This window comes from Rhinoderma darwinii, chromosome 7 (genome assembly GCF_050947455.1).
Source record: "Rhinoderma darwinii isolate aRhiDar2 chromosome 7, aRhiDar2.hap1, whole genome shotgun sequence".
NCBI classification, from domain to species: domain Eukaryota; kingdom Metazoa; phylum Chordata; class Amphibia; order Anura; family Rhinodermatidae; genus Rhinoderma; species Rhinoderma darwinii.
In genome coordinates this window covers 57,835,355-57,859,226 of record NC_134693.1, presented here as the reverse complement: position 1 = coordinate 57,859,226, position 23,872 = coordinate 57,835,355, and the positions used below count along the sequence as shown (strand labels likewise).

Here is a 23,872-nt window from a genome sequence, read left to right as displayed (position 1 = left end):
CTTTTTTTTTTTAAAGAGAAGAAAAAGGCTTTTCATTTCACAATAGGAGTCAATGGCAACAAGATGCAATAGTTTTGAAAAACTAAAAAAGAGTACCTTTCAACAGTATGCAAAATTGAGGTGTGAACAGCCCTTTTATAGCTAAACTGTATAAACAAGTATACCAGTACTTACACATTGATATACATCTGATCCAGTTTATTTGCTCACCAACTTTTACCTATTCATTCATCCTCTTTGACCTATTTTACATTATTTATGTTATTTTTCTAGTTTCTCTTAACCTTGTAGAATTAGCTACATGTTTTTCCATACAACTGGGTGAACCAATGGCATACAGTGAGACTGTAATAGTGTTCTTTATACCAATTGTGCATTGTATAATTTTTATTGCTTTACTCATGTTTTCTAGCTTTGTTTAATAAATCTCATAAAATATAATGTGCACAGATATATATCTTTCTACATAAGGTTATTTCCAGTTAAATACAGAAATAGAATTTCTCATATTTTATACTTACAATCATATTCTCTAAGGCATGTTTCGCCAGCCAACAATTCAGGAAAACAGGAACAAATAAATCTCTTAGAGGCGGCCAAAAGATCTGAAAAGAAACCAGGGCAATATATAAGTAAAAGGATACCATGTGCAATATACAATGTATAAAAAAAAGGAAATAAAAGAAATTGAACATCAGCCCACTCACATAAATAAAACTTTCAGTTGCTGATTAGGAATGCCCACTGAACTCAAAGTCCCAGTGGGAAAAGGGATTACCACCAATAAATTACAAGTTATACTGATTATATTTAAAGTGGACCTGTCACCTCTCCTGACATGTATGTTTTAGTAAATAATTGTATACCCCAAGAAATAACAATTCTGGAGCATATTTTCTTAGAACTGTGCCGTTCCTCCGTTATTACTCCGTTAGAAATTTATGAATAAATTGACAACTGGGTGTTACCAGTTGGGGGTGTGTCCCCACACAGACTGACACTGTCTAATAATTGCTGATAGAGTGAGACTGTAGACAGACATGCTCCTTTGACTGAGGCAATGTTAATAGCCAGTTGTCAATTTCTTCATAATTTGTAGACAGAATAACAGGAGAATGGCACAATGTAGAGTTCTAAGAAAATATGTTCCAGAAATGTTATTTCATGAGGAATACAAGTATTAACTAAAATATACATGTCAGGTGACAGGTCCTCTTTAACACAAAAATATATACCTGTCTGCTCAGCTCCTCATTCTCTATAACAGGCTGCTCACAGATAGGACAGTATGTTCAACACGACAAGTTCCATTTTAACAGATTGACGACTGCCCACAGTATATTTACTGCAGGTGGTCCAAATCCTCAAAGCCTGTGCCCAGCTGCCTGACCTATCGGGCAGCTGAATGTCGAGAGCCTGTTAGTCAGATAGTTTTCAATGCTTCTGTATTTCATTTGTCATACACACAGCACTCAATGGTCCGCCTCCTCCATTGGTACCGGTGGTCATGTGACTGGGCACATTATTGCCGGGAGGCCAGTAGCAGAAGGCTGCTGCTGGGTCTAACAAGACCCAGCACAACCCTAACTGTATGGACTGTCACTGCAACAGAGCAAATTAGCCCCATTTTTTCAAATCTGACATGTGTCATTTTGTGGTAATAACTCTGGAATGCTTTTGCCTATCCAAGCGATTCTGAGATTGTTTTCTCGTGACATATTGTACATTATGTTAGTGGAAAAATTTGGTCAATAAATTCATTGCTTATTTGTGAAAATGTGCAAAAATTATGATTTTTCTCATTTTAAATGTATCTACTTGTAAAACACATAGTAATACCACACAAAATTGCTGCTAATTAACATCCCCCATATGTCTACTTTATATTTGCAGCGTTTTTTGAACATTATTACATTTTTCTAGGACATTACAAGGCTTAGAACTTTAGCAGTAATTTCTGGCATTTTCAAGAACATTTCAAAAGGCTATTTTTCAAGGACCTGTTCAGTTCTGAAGTGGCTTTGAGGGCCTTAGGTACTAGATAGACCACATAAATCACCCCATTTTAAAAACTGCACCCCTCAAAGTATTCAAAACAGCATTCAGAAAGTGTTTTAACCATTTAGGCTTTTCACAGGAATTAAAGCAAAGTAGAGGTGAAATTTACAAATTTCATTTTTTTGGCCGAAATTAATTTGTAATAAAAAAAATTCTGTAACACAGAAGGTTTTACCAGAGAAACACAACTCAATATTTATTGCCCAGATTCTGCAGTTTTTAGAAATATTCCACATGTGGCTCTAGTGTGGTAATGGACTGAAGCACCGGCCTCAGAAGCAAAAGAGCACCTAGAGGATTTTGGGGCCTCCATTTTTTTTTTTTTTAGAATATACAGTATTTTAGGCACCATGTCAGATTTGAAGAGGTCTTGTGGTGCCTGCCAGTATTCGCAAACCACAAGGTGAGCACGTTTTCCTTTTTTGCTTTCCCACATTACCTACTGATCTGCACTATGTGGCGCCGTGTCTTTTTTACTTTGTCTTAGTCCAAATCTGTGCTAGTCTGAACAGGACCCTAACTGACACATTGATTTCAATGGTGACGAATCCGGTGCCAATGGTTTCTGTTTGTCTCCATTGTGCAACGGTTCCGTCGTTTTTGATGGAATCAATAGTGTAGTCGACTGAGACTCGAACAACTGAGACAAACGGAACCATTAGCACTGGTTCCGTCACCATTGAAATCAATGGTGATAGAAACTGAAACTATGGTTTCTGTTTGTGTCTGTCAGGGCTCCGTTTCCGACGGAGCGTAAAAACTGAGGCCCAGTGCAGATGTGATCGAAGCCTAAGTACAATATTAGTGGTCAGTGGCTTTAAAGGGTTTTTGGTATCGATATTAATATTATTGACCTATCCAATATCAAATCAGTGGGGGTCCGAGTCCTGGCACCTCCACCAATCAGAATATTGAAGGAGCCATGGCACTCTGGTGATTACTGGGCACTGCTTTGTACATTCGGTAGTGACTGTGCGTGGTACTGCAGCTCAGTCACATTAACTTGAAGTACCAGGCCCAACCTCTTTGGTGAATTACTATTTGTTCTGACACCTTTTTATAGCCAGCTGTAACTTTTTCAGCAGTTTGTGCTAAAACAGTTCGTTTGTCGGATCAGACCAGACTAGCCAGTATTTGCTTCCCACGTGCATCAAAGAGCCTTGGGCACACATGATTGTCTTTCCAATGTATACATACCAATGTAATGATGTGCAAATAATGTCATAATCTATCTTTTTAGGGGTCAGAGTCCTGGTTTTTTTTCAGAGAATTTAAAATTCCCTTAGTAATGGTAATTGGCTGTTTAGCAATAGTGCTTCTACAGTCAGGCTTTATGCTGGGCTTCTCTGGTTAGCAGTCTCAGTGACCATGAGTTTTCACCCTCTAACTTCTATACAGAGATGTGGTCTTTGCTACTGTGAATCTGCAGAGTAGTCACTGACTGGTGGAGCAAACAGTTGAACAGAGTACTCAAAACTAAGACAGGGATCAGTACTGGGTAGTCAGCAGAGAAAATGTCAAAGCCAAATGATTCAGGGCTAAGCAAAATCAAATAAACGAGAACCACAAGTACAAGAAAGACAGGCAGAAGTGAAATCAGGCAATTCGAGCTTAAATCCAAGTCAGAATAGGAGGGGTTGGTCCAGAGGAGTATTGAACAGAGCTGGGTCAGAAAAACAGAGCACAATCACAATAATGAACACAACAGGTTGTAGGACACAATAACTGGCACTGTCAGTAGCACAGAGCAGCTAGAACCTTAATTGTCCACTAATTGGGCATCCTGACTGGGCGGTTCGCCAAACCTCTGAATTGGCTGAACGGTTGAGCCCTGTGAATGGCCAAGCAGCCGGGCCGTATAAATACTTGTCACCAGGTGACCCCACCAGTATCATTGCGAGGGTCAGAGTGGCGACGACTGCAGAAAAGGACATTGCGGGATTGCGGACATGTTAGTGTGCTACTCCCTTCTACACCTAGCTCACACAAACAACATAGAGCTAGGTGCTAGAATTGTGGCAGCCTTCCACCACAACCAGAGGAGTTTAAGAGATTACTGAAGACATATTTGTTAAATTAAATGAGATCTGTCTAAATCCGTGGTGTACATTTGTATAATGCATTGGTGTATTCTTAAACAACCTAAGGGTATGTGCACACGATAAGAGGCATTTACGTCTGAAAAGACAGACAGTTTTCAGGAGAAAACAGCTGCCTCGTTTCAGCCGTAATTCCTCCTCCTCGCATTTTGCGAGGCTTCTCTGACAGCCGTAAATTTTGAGCTGTGCTTCATTGAGTTCAATGAAGAACGGCTCAAATTACGTCTGAAAGAAGTGTCCTGCACTTCTTTTGACGAGGCTGTATTTTTACGCGTCGTCGTTTGACAGCTGTCAAACAACGACGCGTAAATGACAGGTTGTCTGCACAGTACGTCGGCAAACCCATTCAAATGAATGGGCAGATGTTTGGCGACGTATTGTAGCCCTATTTTCAGACGTAAGACGAGGCATAATACGCCTCGTTTACGTCTGAAAATAGGTCGCGTGAACCCAGCCTAAGGGGACTGTCTGTGACTGTAAATGTTTGCATATCTGTTCAACATTCTCTTAGGTATTTTCTTGTATCATATCAACTGCCTTCAAAAAAGATTGATTCACTATATATAATATTGAACTAGCCACCATAAAATACTTTTTTATGTAGTCCATAATTTCTCCTCTTATCAGTCCTTTTGGGTGAATTCTAAGCTTACCTTAAGAGTATGTGCACACAGGGTGGATATGCTGCATAAAAGCGTTTCCGCATATACAGCGTATCCACCCTGGGTGCGGCAGGGAATTCCGGACGAAAATTGCACCAAATTGCGGTGCAGTTTTTTGTCCGGAATGTCCGCTGTGGAAAACTACACATAAAAAAAGTTTGATACTTGAGTAGCCATGAAGACGCTTCCCTCTGCCGTCCTGCAGGCCGGCCTCCTGGGATGACGTTTTATCCAATGACTGCTGCGGCCTGTGATTGGCTGCAGCTGTCACATGAGCTGAAACGTCATTCCAGGAGGCTAGCATGGACAAAGTAACACAGAATTCTGGGCACATTTTTTTTTTCTGAACTGCGTTTTTTGAGACGGAATCGCTGCTTTTCCACCGCAAAAAAAGCAACATCTTATATTTGTTGCGGGTTTTACCTCCCCAACGAATTCAATAGGGAAAACCTGCAACAAAAAAGCAGCGATTAGCAAATACAACTGACATGCTGCAGATTAAAAAAATCTCATCCACTTTGCTGCTACTACATTATGCTGCAGATTTTCCGCAACAAAATCCATTGTGGAAAATTCGCAGTATTTATACTATGTGTGAACTTACCCTTAAAGTGCTAAACTAACACTCTACACGGAAAGAAAATATTATCTAGCCATTGTTAAATTATGACAATTTATCCCAAGGATATTTTGTGATGAACACACATGGTATTTCTTTACTGTACAATATGCTGAAAAACCTTATGTTAGTGGGATCACATATGGGTACACATCAATGCTACTGTATGCCTATACCTTCTTTGGTTAAAAATTGCAAGATAGTGGTATTGCTTTACCCGACCCAGAAAAATATTACCCAGCCATACATTTATCTAGGGTTATTGATTGGATTCAAGCCCCCTCTTACATACTATGGATATTAGTCTAAAACACGCTCTCTCCAGCTCCTCTACGTACTTTAGTATTATTTTACAAAGAGGGTGTGAAGGGGGTCAAACCCTATAACCCTTTGACCTTAGCAACGTTAAAGGTATAGCACAAATTCTCCTCGAGACCTGACTTTTGTTCTATTTTACAGGTTAGAGACCTGTTGGGTCTTGCTCCAATGGCCTTAAAGGAAAGCATTCCTGGTTCTGTCACCTCTTCATGTTCCCATTTACTTCAGCTTCTTGACGACTTGGGGAACGTCTTAGATGACGTTTCCCTTGCCTCTAAACTTAGGATTCCTGTAACTCATTCACCTTTGCTCTCCTTCATTAAAGTAAAACTTCAGTCTTTTAGATTGTCTCATACAGGTTCTAAACCCTCATAATGGTTTGATAAATTGTTATTTCAGTCGGTACCGGTCATCAAACCTATTTAATTAATATACAAAAAACAAATATTCTCTAGTCTCCTTTTCCTCTCCATATTTTCTTAAATTGTGGGAGAACAACCTGGACAGAGCTCTGTCCGACTCTGAGATAACTTGTATAATGACTGCTCCACATAAGATTTCTAGATGTGTTAGGATACAGGAAAACGGTTACAAGATTTTGTCCCGTTGGCACAAAACCCCAGATGTGAATCATATAATGTTTGCTTCATATAAGATTTCCAGATGTGTTAGGATATAGGAAAACGGTTACAAGTTTTTGTCCCGTTGGTACAAAACTCCAGATGTGACTTCTATATATACACTATCACATTCTGATATTTGTTGGCGATGTACCAAAGATAGAGGATCCTTCTTTCATATCTGGTGGTCATGTGACGAGATTGCAAAATGGTGAAAGGATATTTTTGATAAATGTAATTCCATCTGTAAAACTAGTATCCCCCCTTCTCCAGACTTAGCCCTCTTGTTGATCACTCCTTCGAATGTCACCATTGCCCCGTCCAAAAATTTTAAGAATTTGTTAGTTGCTGCCAGACTTCTGAGTCCGTCATATTGGCTTTCGGTGGAGATTCCTTCTATGGAACACTGGATTGCTAAGGTAGACCAAATATATTGATTTGAGGAAATCCCTCATTGGGAGACTCATTCCAGGGATGATTTCTTGAAAATATGGTTGCCATAAAAGCTTTTTTAGAAAATTAGTGTCATTTCCATTTCCTTTGTACTTTTCAGAGAATTTGTTGTATTATATGTTATTACAATGATATTTTGTGTACTTTTCATTACAATTGACCGTCTATAATTTAATCTTTGTAATATCTACATTGTACTTGATATATTACTCATTTACTTTGTTCTTTAAAAAAAAAAAAAGAAAAATTGCAAGATATTAAGTAATCGGTTCATGTCTAGGGGCTTCCTATAAGGCTTTATTTACACGAGCGTATTTAACGTCTGTGATACGCGCGTGAAATTCACGTGCAATGCACAAACCTATGTACAGTGAAGGAAATAAGTATTTTGCTGATTTTGTAAGTTTGCCCACTGTCAAAGAAATGAACAGTCTAGAATTTTTAGGCTAGGTTAATTTTACCAGTGAGAGATAGATTATATTAAAAAAACAACAGAAAATCACATTGTCAAAATTATATATATTTATTTGCATTGTGCACAGAGAAATAAGTATTTGATCCCTTTGGCAAACAAGACTTAATACTTGGTGGCAAAACCCTTGTTGGCAAGCACAGCAGTCAGACGTTTTTTGTAGTTGATGATGAGGTTTGCACACATGTTAGATGGAATTTTAGCCCACTCCTCTTTGCAGATCATCTGTAAATCATTAAGATTTCGAGGCTGTTGCTTGGCAACTCGGATATTCAGCTCCCTCCATAAGTTTTCGATGGGATTAAGGTCTGGAGACTGGCTAGGCCACTCCATGACCTTAATGTGCTTCTTTTTGAGCCACTCCTTTGTTGCCTTGGCTGTATGTTTCGGGTCATTGTCGTGCTGGAAGACCCAGCCACGAGCCATTTTTAATGTCCTGGTGGAGGGAAGGAGGTTGTCACTCAGGATTTGACGGTACATGGCCCCATCCATTCTCACATTGATGCGGTGAAGTAGTCCTGTGCCCTTAGCAGAGAAACACCCCCAAAATATAATGTTTCCACCTCCATGCTTGACAGTGAGGACGGTGTTCTTTGGGTCATAGGCAGCATTTCTCTTCCTCCAAACACGGCGAGTTGAGTTAATGCCAAAGAGCTCAATTTTAGTCTCATCTGACCACAGCACCTTCTCCCAATCACTCTCAGAATCATCCAGATGTTCATTTGCAAACTTCAGACGGGCCTCTACATGTGCCTTCTTGAGCAGGGGGACCTTGCGGGCACTGCAGGATTTTAATCCATTACGACGTAATGTGTTACCAATGGTTTTCTTGGTGACTGTGGTCCCAGCTGTTTTGAGATCATTAACAAGTTCCCCCCGTGTAGTTTTCGGCTGAGCTCTCACCTTCTTCAGGATCAAGGATACCCCACGAGGTGAGATTTTGCATGGAGCCCCAGATCGATGTCGATTGACAGTCATTTTGTATGTCTTCCATTTTCTTACTATTGCACCAACAGTTGTCTCCTTCTCACCCAGCATCTTACTTATGGTTTTGTAGCCCATTCGAGCCTTGTGCAGGTCTATGATCTTGTCCCTGACATCCTTAGAAAGCTCTTTGGTCTTGCCCATGATGTAGAGGTTAGAGTCAGACTGATTAATTGAGTCTGTGGACAGGAGTCTTTTATACAGGTGACCATTTAAGACAGCTGTCTTTAATGCAGGCACCAAGTTGATTTGGAGCGTGTAACTGGTCTGGTGGAGGCTGAACTCTTAATGGTTGGTAGGGGATCAAATACTTATTTCTCTGTGCACAATGCAAATAAATATATATAATTTTGACTATGTGATTTTCAGTTTTTTTTTTTTATATAATCTATCTCTCACTGGTAAAATTAACCTAGCCTAAAAATTCTAGACTGTTCATGACTTTGACAGTGGGCAAACTTACAAAATCAGCAAGGGCTAAAATACTTATTTATATCACTGTAAGTCAATGGGGCCATTCAGGCATTCCGTGATTTTCACGCAGCGTGTGTCCGCTGCGTAAAACTTCCGACATGTCCTATACTTGAAGTAAATGGGTGCGTGAAAATCGTGCACAGTACACGGAGGCACTTCCATGTGTTGCGCGTGATATGCGCTACAGTTGTTAAATAATTGAAGGCAAAAATAAAAGCACCTCATTCATTGCAGTTTCTAAACCTCAAAACCGCGTGTCATAAGGATGGCATATGCGCGAACATCACGCAGCCAAGCACCAAACACTTATGACACACGAAACTGCAACACGCAGAAAAACACTGTTTTCTTGCACGCGCAAAACGCACACGCTCGTGTGAATTTTGCCTAACATTAAGAACAGACTTGATAATAATAGTGTCTATACTTGTTGAGATGGACCATCACATGTAACAAAAATGGAATTACTGTGAGTAAATTGCGAAAATATAACAAAGCTTCAAACAAAAAAACTACGTTCATGGAGTAATTTACTCTAAGGTCAAACTAGTAAAAACTTATTAAATAAAAATGTGTTTTTAGATTTGGCTCTGTGCAGTGGCTTAACTACCGCGGTAGCAGCAGTAGTGGCTGCTACGGGGCCCGGGGCTTGAGGGGGCCTGTGCCGCCAGCCGACACGCCCACTCAAATGCCCGGTGGCGCCGCTAGCAGCCGTTATGGCTGCTACAGCGGTAGCGCCGCTACTGTGGGGCCCGCGACGCCGAGCCTTACACAGGCCCTCTCATGCCTGTAGGTGTCGCTAGCACCGGAGGGGGCCCCAGTGCTAGCGGCAGCCAAATACATGTATTAGCACTGAATGGCCGGGCATGTTCCGTGCCTAACCATCCAGTCCCTTACAATGACACTGATTGGCTAGCGGCGTGATGACATCATCGCGCCGCTTCCATGCTTGGAAGGTGCTGATTGGCGAGGCAAGTCATTCTGCCCCGCCAATCAGCGTCATTGGAGGACACTCGTTCAGCTCCTGCAGACATGCTCAGAAGAGAGCATGTCTGCATCGCCAGTGAACAGCGTGGGAACGGGATCATGTGAGTATGTCAAGCTACAGGGGGGTCTATATGTGGGGGTGTGGGCCACTATATACAGGGGGCTCTATATGTGGGCCATTATATACAGGGGGCTCTATATGTTGGCCATTATATACAGGGGGTTCTATATGTGGGCCATTATATACAGGGGGGTCTATATGTGGGCCACTATATACAGGGGGGGGTCTATATGTGGGCCACTATATACAGGGGGGGTCTATATGTGGGGCACTATATACAGGGGTTTGTTACCTGTGGGGCACTAGCAACAGGGTGGTTATATGTAGTGCAGTCTACAGGGGTGGGCTATATGTGGGACACTATATACAGGGGGAGCTATATGTGAGACACTATCTACAGAGGTGGGCTATACGTGGAGCACTAACTATAGGGGAAGCTATATGTAGGGCAGCACGGTGGCTCAGTGGTTAGCACTATTACCTTGCAGCTCTGGAGTCCATATGTGGGCACTATCTACATGGGCTTCTATGTAGGTCACTATCTACAGGGGGCACGGTGTGTGTGTGTGTGTTTGTGTGTGTGACAGTTATATTTAGATGTGTTGAGAATTTTAACTTTGTTTATAGGTGCAGAAATGTTTTAAAAGTGACAAGCTGAAGACATCTGAGCGGAAAACTGCAGAAATGGGTCATGGCCGGGAGAAATCCATCATAGATGTCTGAACCGGAGGGAGAAGAAAAGAACTAGAATCTGAGACGTCACCGGTGAGTCACTTAATGTAAATGTTTATTCTGCCTCTAATCAGTATTGTAGTCACTGTATGATCTGCAGCGAGATGATGGTGATAGGATTTTTTTTGTGAAACCGCATCTCCCAGCATATCCTTACCATTGTTCCGGCCATGCTGGGAGCTGTAGTTTTACGCCGTACAAACCTATACGCAGTGGCGTAACTACCGCTATAGCAGCTGTAGCGACTTCTACGAGGCCTGCAGCATGAGGGGGCCCGTGCCACCCGCAGGCAAGGCCCCCTCCCATGGCCGCAGGCTCCGCTAGCAGCCGCTATGGCTGCTACAGCGCGACGCCGCTGAAGGGGTTGTTCCTACAAAATACATGCATCCCCTATCCACAGGATAGGGGATACATGTGGGATCGCTGGTAGCGATGAGGAGAACGGGGGACCGAAAGTCCCCCCTAAGTTCTCCATGACAAACCTCGGACTTCCGGGGTCTGTGTCGGCAGCTCCGTAGAAATGAATGGAGCGCCGGTCGTGCTTGTGCGCATGCGTGACCAGCGCTCCTTTCATTTTTATTGAACGCCGGAAGTCCGAGGTTAGTCATGGAGAACTTCGGGGGACTTTCGGTCCCCCGTTCTCCTTATCGCTGCCAGCAATCACACATGTATCCCCTATCCTGTGGATAGGGGATGCATGTCTTTTGTAGGACAAACTATAGGCCGTTTTTATTTTTTGGGGGGGCTATATGACGTTATCTACAGAGGGGTTCTGTATGGTGTTATCTACAGAGGGGGCTGTATGGCGTTATCTACAGAGGGGGTCTGTATGGCGTTATCTACAGAGGGGGCTGTATGGCGTTATCTACAGAGGGGGTCTGTATGGCGTTATCTACAGAGGGGGTCTGTATGGCGTTATCTACAGAGGGGGCTGTATGGCGTTATCTACAGAGGGGGTCTGTATGGCGTTATCTACAGGGTGGACTGTATGGCGTTATCTACAGGTGGGGCTGTATGGCGTTATCTACAGGGGGCTGTGTATGGTGCTATCTATAGGGGGGCGCTGTGTGGTGGAATCTATAGGGAGGCACTATCTACAAGGAGGGGGGGTTGTGTAATACCCAGCAGAGGGGGGCCCCAGTCAAAAGTTTGCTATGGGGCCTAGTCTTTCCTAGTTACGCCCCTGGCTCTGTGTCTTCATATGACAAAGCACAGAATAGAAATACTGGCAAAGTACTCTTCTTACCAGAAGTTGTGCAACACCATATTTTATTACAAAATACTACATATTTGAGTGTGTCTTTACATTTAATTCAATGTTAGGAGAAAACAGCTCTGTAATTTCAGCCGTAACGGCATGTTGAGCCGCTTTTTTGCTGCGTCCATTACGGACATAATTGGAGCTGCTTTTCCATCGAGTCAATGGAAAACGGCTCCAATTACATCTGAAGAAGTGACATGCACTTCTTGGACGCGGGCGTCTTTTTGACAGCGGCACGTAAAAAAATGACCGTGTGCACAGAACATCGTAAGACCCATTCTAATGAATGGGCAGATGTTTGCCAACGCTACCGAGGCGCATTTTCGGACGTAATTCGGGTGTTAAAACGCCCGAATTACATCCGTAAATAGGCCGTGTGAACATACCCTTACTGTTACAATGTCTTCTGTGGAATGATAATATAAATTATGACTTTGCAAAGAACAGAAAGAATGTTTGGTACAAGGTGTAAAATTTGTAAAATTTGTGCAGCGTTTAGCAGGACAATCTTTAAAGTGAAAAAGGAGTTAGTTATATCATTTATTTTTACGCCGAGAATATAGAAAAAAAGTTGATTCTCCCCATAGTTTTTTATGTTTATTTTTTATCCCATTCACCTTTCACGCTAAAAAACCTGTTAAATTAATTCTTCAGGTTATTAGTCGTGTTCATACCTAATATGTGGAGGTGTTTGGTTTTCATGTAATGTATGGACAGTAAAACCTATTTTATGCAAAATAATGACTTTTTAATTGGGTCATTTTATTTTTTTTGTTACATTTTTTTAAAAGCCATTGAGGCCGAGTTCACACTGAGTTTTTTTGTGCTGAATTTGACACGGAAACCGCTCACGGGGAAACAGAAGCGGAATGTCCTTTTTGGCTTTTTCACTGTTTTTTGCCCGCTGTGCTCATTGGTCGCTGGTGAAAAACACTGAAAACTGCAGCGGAAACCGCGGCAAAAAAGTGCAGGCAGGTCAAATTCTGCTTCAAAATTCCTGAAGGAATACTCCGTATGAACAAGGCCTTAAGGCCTTGAGATTGCATAAGGAAATATGGATCAGCGTGGAAATATAGATGGGAGTTTGTCGACAGAAGGGTCCTGTCGTTTGACGCCACTAAGGTTGTTGATTGCTTGAGGTGTCCTTATTTATTAGAAATCTTAAAACGTTTTGGATTTGGTCCTAATTTTATTAAGTGTCTAAAATTTATCTGTAAAGAACCACAAGCTGCTGTTCATCTAAATGGGAAATTTGTCACTCTTTTTATTTGAGTAGAGGTATGCGTCACAGCTATTCTTTGTCGCCGATGCTTTTCGCTATTGCAATAGAATCCATTACTAAATTTATTCATACAAGTGATAAAACAGAAGTATTTAGAAATGGATTTTATCAAGAAAATATATTGTTATAGGCCGGTGATTTATTATTATATCCTGGAAATTGTGATGAGGCTCAAAAAATTTACCAAAATGCTCGTTATTTTGTGGGAAACAGTATTTTTACCACATTAGGTGCAATTGCAGGACGTTTTATCTGGACAGAAGGAGTGGCTAGACTAAGTAAATAATATCTGAAGTATTAGGGTATGTTCACACAGCCTATATAAAATCGGAAGCAGAACGCATCCAAACATCTGCCCATTGATTGCAATGGGAAAAAACGGCGTTCTGCTCCGATGGGCCGTTTTTTTACTCGGCCGTTTTGAAAAACGGCCACGAAAAAGAAGTGCAGGTCATTTCTTGGGAAGTTTTTGGAGCCGTTTTTCATTGACACTATAGAAAACAGCTCCAGAAAGGGCCGTAAAAAACGCTGCGAAAAAAAGTGGTCTGGCTTCCTTGCTTCCCAACTTCAATGTATGAATAGATTGGAACGTAGCCTATAAGTAGTTTTGGGTAAAATAAACCTAAGAGATAAAAGCTTGAATATTTATTTTGCTTTGGAAGTAGGGTTGTTAGAGAAAACCAAAAACAAGAGTGGTGTTGCTTTAAATAATAATATATTTTTTAACTGATGGTATCATTCGCTGTACGCTGATTTGGCATAATATTTATTAAGTACTTTTGAAAAAAATTACAAGATTTAGAAATAGAATGATAAAGATATTAACAAGTTGTTCTATTTATTTATCTTTCATCATCAGCAAAAATTTGGACTAACATACAAATATAATTTTCAATATATTCAAATGAGTTATGCACTTAAAAGGGGTTTTCCAGTCCCTAAAAATTGATGGCCTATCCTCACGATAGCTGATGGGTCGGGGTCCTCCTCTCCAGGGACCTCCGTCGATCAGCTGTTTCGAAGGGGTGCAGCGCTCGTACGAGCGCTGCTTCCCCTTGATTAGTACTTGCTTACTGTGAATCGTCGACATGGATGTAGCGGCGATTCACAGGCATTACAGCCTTCTTCACCCATTGAAGTGAATGGGAGAAAAGGCTGCAATACCTGTGAATCACTGCTACATGTGTGTCGACGATTCACAGTGAGCAAGTAGAAAAGAACGGGAAGCATACCTTGTACGAGTACCGTACCCTCTTCAAAACAGCTGATTCACAGGGGTCACCGGAGACGCACCCCGACCCATCAGCTATTGATGGCCTATCCTAAGTTTTTAGGGACTGGGCAACACCTCTATAGATATTTTAGAGAATCAGATTTTAAAAAGGTACATACACTCAACATTAAAATTACCAAGAAGGAAAAGTTTTGGAATTGTGGAAATCACAGGATCGATTGACATAATAATGAAATGCAAAAAATAAAAGGTAAAATAAATATTCCAAACATCTTGATTTATTCAGTATCGAGTATGAGCGACACGCACAAAAATACGCACAGAAATACCCCTGTATATAGCCCCCTATCGATATAGCCCACCCCTGTATATACTGTCCAACATATAGCCCACTCCCTTAGATAGTGCCCTGCATATATCTCCTAAATAGTGCTCCACATAGTGCTCTCACACCTGTATATATCTCCTAAATAGTGCTCCACACAGTGCTCTCACACCTGTATATAGTGCCTCACATATATCTCCCCCTATAGTGCTCCACATATTGCCCACCCCTGTATATAGCCCACCCCTGTATATACTGCCTCACATATAGCTCCCCCTATAGTGCTCCACATATTGTACACCCCTGTATATAGCGCACCCCTGTATACAGTGCCTCACATATAGCTCCCTTTGTAGTGCTCCACATATTGCCCACCCCTGTATATAGTACCTCACATATAGCTCCCCTCGTAGATAATGTCACTCACATTTTTATTAGGAAAAAAACCCCGAAAACTTTACATACTCACCTTAATCTCGTTCCCATGCCGTCCGGTGGCAATGCAGACCTGCTCCCATCTGAGCAGGTCTGCTGGGGTTGAACCACGCCAGCGGCGCGATAAGAGGGTGGCGGTGGCTGGTTTCAGTTGCGCCGCCACCCCTTCAGAGAGGCAGCAGGTCACCCTGGCTCCCCCCAACTTCCCTCTTAGTTGCGCCTGGGGCACATGCCCCGCCTGCTCCCCCCAATCTACGCCCATGGCAAAAGCGGTCATTACAGTACCTCCCCTTACGCTCCCTCGTCTTAGGTCCAGAACGTGTGACCTCTTCTCAGGAGCAAACCCTCTCCAGTCCACCAGGTAGAAAGTCCTCCCTCCTACCTTCTTGTAATCCACAATCTCTTTTACTTCAAAGATGCCAGAAGAACCTCAGGGAGCAACTGCAGAACCAGGGGATTTGCTGAATTGGTTTAGGACCACAGGCTTTAGGAGGGACACATGGAATGAGTTTGGAACTTTGAGGGTAGGAGGTAGCCACAGCTTATAGGGCACGTTGTGCATTTGTTGCAAAACTTTGTAGGGGCCAAGGAATCTGGGAGCGAATTTGTGGGAAGGGATCTTCAGACAAATGTTTTTGGAAGACAACCAGACCTTGACTACAGGAGAAAACTGAGGGGGAATTTTTATTTTTATATCTACATATCTCTTCATGTGATCAACTGCCTGAGTGATTGCAGATTTAGTTTGCTGCCAAATGTGAAGGAAACCTCCGAAAGAAGAATTGGCTGCAGGCACTTGAGACATAGCTGGCACAGGCAGAGAAACATGTGAATGTTGACTGTACACAATGAATAATGGATAAGAAACAGTAGATTCATTAGTATGAGTGTTGTATGAGAATTCGGCCCATGGCAGAAGCTGTACCGAATTGACTTGTTGAACTGAAACAAAATGACGATGGTAATTCTCAATTACCTGGTTAGAAGATTTGGCAGACACTTGGCGTAGCAGACACTTGGCGTGGCAAACATTTGGCGTAGCAGACACTTGGCGTGGCAAACACTAGGTGTGGCAAACACTTGGCACAGATGACACTTGGCACAGATGACACTCGGCACAGATGACACTCGGCACAGATGACACTCGGCACAGATGACACTCTTCACAGATGACACTCGGCACAGATGATACTTGGCACAGAGGGTGAACTAAACTCCGACACTAGACTTTGCACTGGAACAAACACAATTACTGGATACAGGATACGGGAACACAGGATACGGGAAACAATTAAGGGATCATTTGCAAACGAACATGGGAAGACACAACAACTCTCAGAAATGGTGGAAGTAGGCAAAGTCCTTTTTAAAGTCCAGGGTGTGTAGGGATTGGACAGGGAATAAGTTGCAGGTGAAGTCGCGGCAGCTGGAGGGTAAGCGATGACGACGGTCCGCGACCACGGCCATTACAATGGGAGACAAGTCCAGAGACGCTGCAGGCCATGGTAGCACATTTAGGCCATGCAGGCCTGTCACAGTAGCATGAGAAACATGCGGCCTGGCTTTGTCCTGTTTAAAAACGGCTTCTGGAACAATTTAGAGAAATAGCCATACCACTGGATCCACGACCAAATCAATGTAACGCCGAGCTGTTAGTGTACCTGAATTGAAGACTAGAGGGGTCTGGCTACCGTACATTATGCCACCCAACACTATAATCCTGGTAGTAGGACCGGTGTGACGTTCCCTTGGGAAGGCCTCTTCATAGCGTTGTCCACGTGGTCTCCAGACCAATCTCTGGCTATTATTACATCCGAGACAAAAGTGGCACTCATCGCTGAAGACTATAGACCTCCATTGCAGTCTTGCTGTGCACCATGATAGCCTTTGAGAGCAGTGGCGTGTGGTCAATGGAACACCTGTAGCTGGATGTCCGGCTCATAGCCCAATGTCGTGCAAACGCCTTCTGATTGTTTATGTCGACACTGGTTGCCACCCTAGGCTTGGGAAGTGACATCCAATTTTACTTGCATTACAGAAGTTATCAGTACGCACCATTCTTCCAATCATACGATCCGTCCATGCAGAGGTTCGCTTCCGTGCACCCCTTGCTGTCATTCCCGCTCGTTGTTGTTTTCTCAACCACCGAGACACATAACGTTGAACAGTGCTGACATCTCGGCCTAGACACATAGAAATCTGCCAGAGTGATATACCAACAACAAGTGGCAGATTGGATCTAGGTGCTTGAAAATGTGATCATTTGCAGATCTTAGCCACACCTGCTACTTCCTCGATTTGCCTAACCTTACGGCTATGTCGTTTGGTATAAAAAAAAATACTTTTGGAAAGTTGGGTGATGAACTACAAATTTAAATGTAAGTTTAAATGGATTGAAGATTTTGGTGATATTACAAGGGATTGGAATAATGAAGTACAAGAGATTGCAAAAACATCACTAAATAGTTCACATTGAATAAAACAATTGTTTTATAGTGCACCATTTATACAGATCACCTGTATTTTTACATTAGATTGGAAAGAGAAAGGATGACTGTTATAATAAATGTGGGGGCCCAAGGGCAAATATGATACATTTGCAATGGAGAATCCCAAAGCTCCATCTATATTAGAGAAAAATCCTTGAAGTCCTAGGAATAATGCATAATATAAAAATAGTCTTAGATTCATGGTCATTTTAGGGAACACATAGGCTGTAACCGATTCCTAACCATAGAATTTAATGACAAAAGAAACATGTGGAGAAATCCTCCAGCTCACCTGACACGCTCCGGTGTGTCGTTGATAGCGCCCGGATCCTCGTGTCGGCACACGGATAGCAAGTAGAAAAACAGGGAACAAAAGGTAGGATCCAGCGCTGAGAAGCGTTAAAATGGAAATCGATTTTCCAAGTTTAATGTTATAATTTAAAAGGAAGTCCAGTAGTATTAGGTCCTGGGTGTGTATGAAGTGGAGGGAGGGGGTCCTCTTAGGCCTACGCGTTTCGGACGACGCTGCGTCCTTAGACTTGGCTGTGGTACCACAGCCAAGTCTAAGGACGCAGCGTCGTCCGAAACGCGTAGGCCTAAGAGGACCCCCTCCCTCCACTTCATACACACCCAGGACCTAATACTACTGGACTTCCTTTTAAATTATAACATTAAACTTGGAAAATCGATTTCCATTTTAACGCTTCTCAGCGCTGGATCCTACCTTTTGTTCCCTGGTTTTCATAGAATTTAATGGTATGCACTAAACCGATACGTTGTGAACAGGGGTCATGAGTGTTCATGATGAATCCGTTAAATGAATATCATTATAGTCTATGTGTGATGAATACCACTATTAGGCATCTGTTTAATGGATCTGTTACCCACAGTCTATAATGGTATCCGTTTTATGGATACGTCATTAAGGATATTGGACAGCTTATTAATTATTCATCAAACAGAGGCCTGAAACACATGCCATACCATGGCATATGTCACCAATAGGCTCACATGTTAAAAAAACGTATACCGAAAAGTATAAATTTTTGCATGATCCGGTCGGATGGAATAGCCTGTTACGCTATTCCAACCTCAAAAAAAGTATACCAATGTATACCAACCCAACAGTGGCCAAGAGGGCACTCTTTTGGCCTCCATCGGTCTATGGATACGGTTAGCGTGTACGTCAGGAACTATCCCAACATATACTTTAAACAGACATCACAGACGTGATGTCAGCAGGGCCTTAAGTGTTCTTTGTATACCCGTGTTGTAATTGTTTATGCTTCCATGTCTTCCTGGTGTAATGACAGAAAATAATAAAAAAGTCTAAATATAAAAAAAAGAACACACACAGCATAAAGTCGTACATGTTTCTTTAGTCCTTGTTACTGTTAGGCTTTATTCAGACGAACGGGAAAAACGTCCGTGCTACGCGCGTGATTTGCACGCGTGTTGCACGGACCTATATTTGTCTATGGGGCCGTGCTGACATGTCCCTGATTTTTCCTCAGCGTGAGTCCGCTGAAAAAAAGTCACGACATGTCCGTTCTTTCAGCGTTTTGCGCGAATCACGCACCCATTGAAGTCTATGGGTGCGTGAAAACCATGCATGCCGCACGGAAGCACTTCCGTGTGAACTGCGTGATTCGCGCAACAGCTGTCAAAAGGATGCATGTAAACAGAAAAGCACGTGCTGCTTTTCTGTTTACAAACATCCAAATGGAGTGTCATAATGATGGCGGCTGCCACACGGAGCTGTTAAGTGGTTTTTGCGCACGCAAAACGCCGGGTTTTTGTGTGCGCAAAAACGCCACGTTCATGTGAATCCAGCCTCAAACATCTACTGCTAATGTTACAAATATTCAGATTTTCTTTATGTCCAAAACAATACGATTAGTCATGGCATTACATGCAAGCTTTAGACTTTAATATTGGGGTGAACCATCAAAGTGAAACAACAGAAACTTAAACGCTTTTCTTTTTGCTTCATTGCAATTTAATTTACAGTAAAGGCAGCTCAGATTTTATTGCAAAGTCATTTTAAACTTTTATGTTACTTTTGAAAAAGTGCAACTTTTACAGTGTAAACAATTTACAATCTCAGCTCTCAGCAGTCTCTAACACCTAGGTTTTGGACATATATAAATACAATTGGTTTGTAGCTCTGATAAATTAGTGAGAGTTTCCAACATAGAAGTAATTTTGTGTTGCCAGGGGGTTACACAAGCTGTGTAATCAAAGTACTAAGTTAAAAAAATAGACTTGAAGAGATAAGTAGCCAGAGGCAGCAGAATTACTCTGAGACGCCATGCAGTGTTTCACTGAAGCCTGTTGGATAAGAGAAATAGTAGTTTTTATTGTTGTTTCATGCACCCCATACTGTATGTGAGAGAGGCATGGATTTCAAAACTTAAAGGGGTTTTCCAGTCCCTAATTATTGATGGCCTATCAATAGCTGATCGCTCGGGTTCCGACTGCCAGGACCCCTGCCGATCAGCTGTTTTGAAGGGGCCGCAACGCTCGTGCGAGTGTTGTTTCCACTTCATTAGGGTGACTGCTCGTACTGTGAAACGCCGACACAGCAGTAGTGGCAGTTCACAGTATTACAGCCTTCTCCCATTCCCTTCAATGGGAGAAGGTTGTAATACTGTGAATCGCCGCTACAGCTGTGTCGGCGATTCACAGTACAAGCAGTGACCAGAATGAAGGGGAAACAACACTTATATATAAATTATTACATATATATTGCATACATTTTGTATTTGCTTACCCTTCCTTTATACACTCTCCACATCAGCTAAAATATATATTTCTTAAATTACACTTCATGTATATAACACTGCCAGAGAATACAATACAATCAAATGCTAGTAAACATTTACTGGGGAAAAAAACAACTGTTTTTTTTAACTTAACTTTTATAGCCCGAACAAGCAGATGCTTATCCGTCTTTCTGGCAAGATCATCTAGTAAAGCTGCAACCCTGCACTTTATATGATATGGGAATGAAGCAAGAATTATTAAACAAACTTTAAAGTGGTTGTCCGCTTGAGATATTCCCTTTTTTGTTAGAAGAGTTCGTCATTAGAAGTTTATAATACAGTATCTACCGCTGCTGGGAACTCCCATAATCCACTATATTTAGGAAAACAGCACCCTCCATGCAAAACCGCACGTAATACGCATCGTGTGCATTGAACCTAAGTGCAAATATTGGGTACACATTTAGTTGGAATTCACTGTCATGGACCCAGTAAATATGCCTCTGTAATCAGATCGATCTGCAGGGCAATCCGGCAGCAAGTATTCAATACTCCTATAGGTGATGATGAAATTATTAAAAAAAGCAGTATAAAATAATATCACAGATAGTTTTCAAAATTTTTTTTATACATACATTGGGCAATAGCTATATTAACCCCTTCCCACAATTTCACATACAGTTACGTGATGGGAGATGGTGTTTTCCCGCAATTCCACGTAACTGTACGTGAAACAGATGGAGCTGGCACCCTGAGGTATCGGCCTGGACCGGAGCTAGCCTCGTATCTGACCGTTTAACCCCTCACATGCTGCGTTCAATAGAGATCGCAGCATGTGAGGAGTTTATAGCCACCGGCACACCAGCAACGTGATCGCTGGGTTGCCGGTGGCTGCAAAGGCGAGGGAGGGCTAATACTTACCTCCCGGTCTGCCAGTAACGGAACACTCCTATGCCCCGTCGTCGGCGGGGCCCAGGAGGCTTCCGGTACCATCGGCAAGATGGCGCCGGCTCACCTTCCGGCTCAGAAGCTGAGCTGGCGTCATCAGCAGTGGGTGTCCGATGTATGTTACAGCGGACATCCCACTGTAAAGGCTGGAACCAGAGCTAGCTCCGATTCCTGCCATTAACCCCTCAATGCAGCGATTCAATGCAATCGCTGCATCAAAGCGGTTGTAGGAAATCGGCAGCCCTGCCATGCGATGGCAAGGCTGGCGACTGTTTCTATGGCAACAGGATGCCTAACAATGGCTTCTTATCTGCCATTACGTTAGCCCATTAGGCCCCGCCCGGAGGCGGAGCCTGATCGGCTTGCTGTCAGTGAACAACTGACAGTTCTAATACATTGCACTACATAGGTAGTGCAATGTATTAGAACATCAAACAAACAGTTGGACCTTCAAGTCCCCTAGTGGGACTAAAGAAAAGTGTAAAAAAAAGTGTAAAAAAAGTAAAAATAAAAGTTGTAAAAAATACAATAAAAGTTTCAAATAATAACACAAAACACAATCCTCTTTTTTCCCTTATCAAGTCATTTATTATTGAAAAAAATAATAAAGTCATACATATTTGGTATCGCTGCGACCGTAACGACCTTAACTATAAAAATATTATGTTATTTATTCCGCACAGTGAACGCCGTAAAAAAAAAACTTAAAAAATATTGACATATTTGCTATTTTTTGGTCCCTTTGTCTTCCAAAAATTGAAATAAAAAGTGATCAAAAAGTCGCATGTACCTAAAAATGGAACCTATAAAAACTATAACTTGTCTCACTAAAAAAAAGCCCTCATACAGCTCCATCAACGAAAAATGTAAAACAGTTATGGCTCTCACAACTTGGTGACAGAAAAAATCCAAGATATTTTATTGTGGAAAAAGTTGTAAAACATAAAAAAGTGCTATAAATTAGGTATCACCAGAATCAGACTGACCCGCAGAATATAGGTAACATGTAATTTATAATGCGTGGTGAACGCTGTATAAAAAGAACTAAAAAAATATGCCAGAATTGCTGTTTTAGGTCACCTTGCCTCCCAAAAAAAAAGGATAACAAGTGATCAAAAAGTCGTATGTACCCCAAAATGGTACCAATAAAAACGACAGCTCGTCCCACAAAAAAAACAGCCCTCATACCACTACATCTATGAAAAAATAAAATTAGTTAAGGCTCCAATAAGCCAGGAAATAAAAATATGCAGTTGTGCAGGCCCGAGGGGAACACTTCTTCTGTTTCAGGTGGCGAATTATCAAGGCCCCTAAAATTAGGGAACCAGGAAGGGTAGGGCCCAAATATATCTGCTGGAAGTGAGGGTGCCCGTATTATACCAGGACAACACTTCCCAGCAAAATTCCTCAAACTGCAAAGATCCCGAGTGTGGACCAAAAGGAGCATAAGTAAAGACCATTTATTAGTGTGACACCGGCCTGTGCAGAAAGGATTGCTTCACAGCGTAACACACATCTATGGATTATTTTATTGTTTTTTTTTACCCCATTATTATACCACCTGACTATGCCCCTTATATACTCCGCCCAGCTTACATGTACCCCCACATTATAAACGGAAACACCAGTAAGACTCAAAACAAAACTACTACAAGCAAAATCCACGCTCCAAAAGCCAAATGGCGCTACCTCCCTTCTGAACCCTACAGTGTGCCCAAACAGCAGTTTACTTCCACATATATGGCATCGCCATACCCGGGAGAACCCTTTTAACAATTTTTGGGGTGTGTGTCTCCAGTGGCACAAGCTGGGCACCACATATTGGCATATCTATTGAAAAAATCCCATTTTCACTCTGCAACATGGAGTGCACACCAATTTCTGCCAATCACCTGTGGGGTTTATATGCTCACTACACCCCTAGGTGAATACCTTGAGGGGTGTAGTTTCCAAAATGGGGTCACTTCTGGGGGGATCCACTGTTTTGGTCCCACAGGGACTTTGCAAATGCGACATAGCGCCCAGAAACCAATCCAGCAAAATCTGTACTCCAAAAGCCAAATGGCGCTCCTTCCCTTCTGAGCCCTACTCTGTGCCCAAACAGCAGTTTATGACCACATATGTGGTATTGCCGTACACAGGAGAAGTTGCTTTACAAGTGTTGGGGTGCTTTTTTTCATTTATTTGTTGAGAGAATTAAACATTTTCAGCTAAAACTACGTCTTATTGAAGAAAAAGGATTTTTTTTATTTTCACTGCCCAATTCTAATAAAATTTATGAAACACCTGTGGGGTCAAAATGCTCACTACACCCCTAGATTAATTCCTCAAGGATTGTAGTTTCGTGAATCGAGTCACTTTTGGGGAGTTTCCACTGCAAAAGTGACAATCTGTGACAATCTGTGCTCCAAAAGTCAAATGGCGCTCCTTCCCTTCTGATCCTTGCCGTATGCCCAAACAGCAGTTTATGACCACTACTGGGGTACCGTACTCCAGAGAAGTTGCTTTACAAATGTTGTGGTTCTTTTATTCCTTTATTTGTTGAGAAAATAAAAATTTTTGAGCTAAAACTACGTCTTATTGGAAAAAAAGGA

The 23,872-nt window shown here is 42.1% G+C and overlaps 1 protein-coding gene across 6 annotated transcripts in view; it reads right to left on the bottom strand.

Moving 5' to 3' along the window:
* KCNT2 (potassium sodium-activated channel subfamily T member 2) overlaps window positions 1-23,872 on the bottom strand; it is a 675,220-nt gene that overhangs the window by 395,110 nt on the left and 256,238 nt on the right. For all 6 annotated transcript variants that reach the window (XM_075833425.1, XM_075833427.1, XM_075833430.1 and 3 more), the window contains exon 7: window positions 522-605. In XM_075833425.1, the coding sequence (XP_075689540.1) occupies window positions 522-605 (84 nt within the window). The remainder of the gene's footprint in view (window positions 1-521; window positions 606-23,872) is intronic.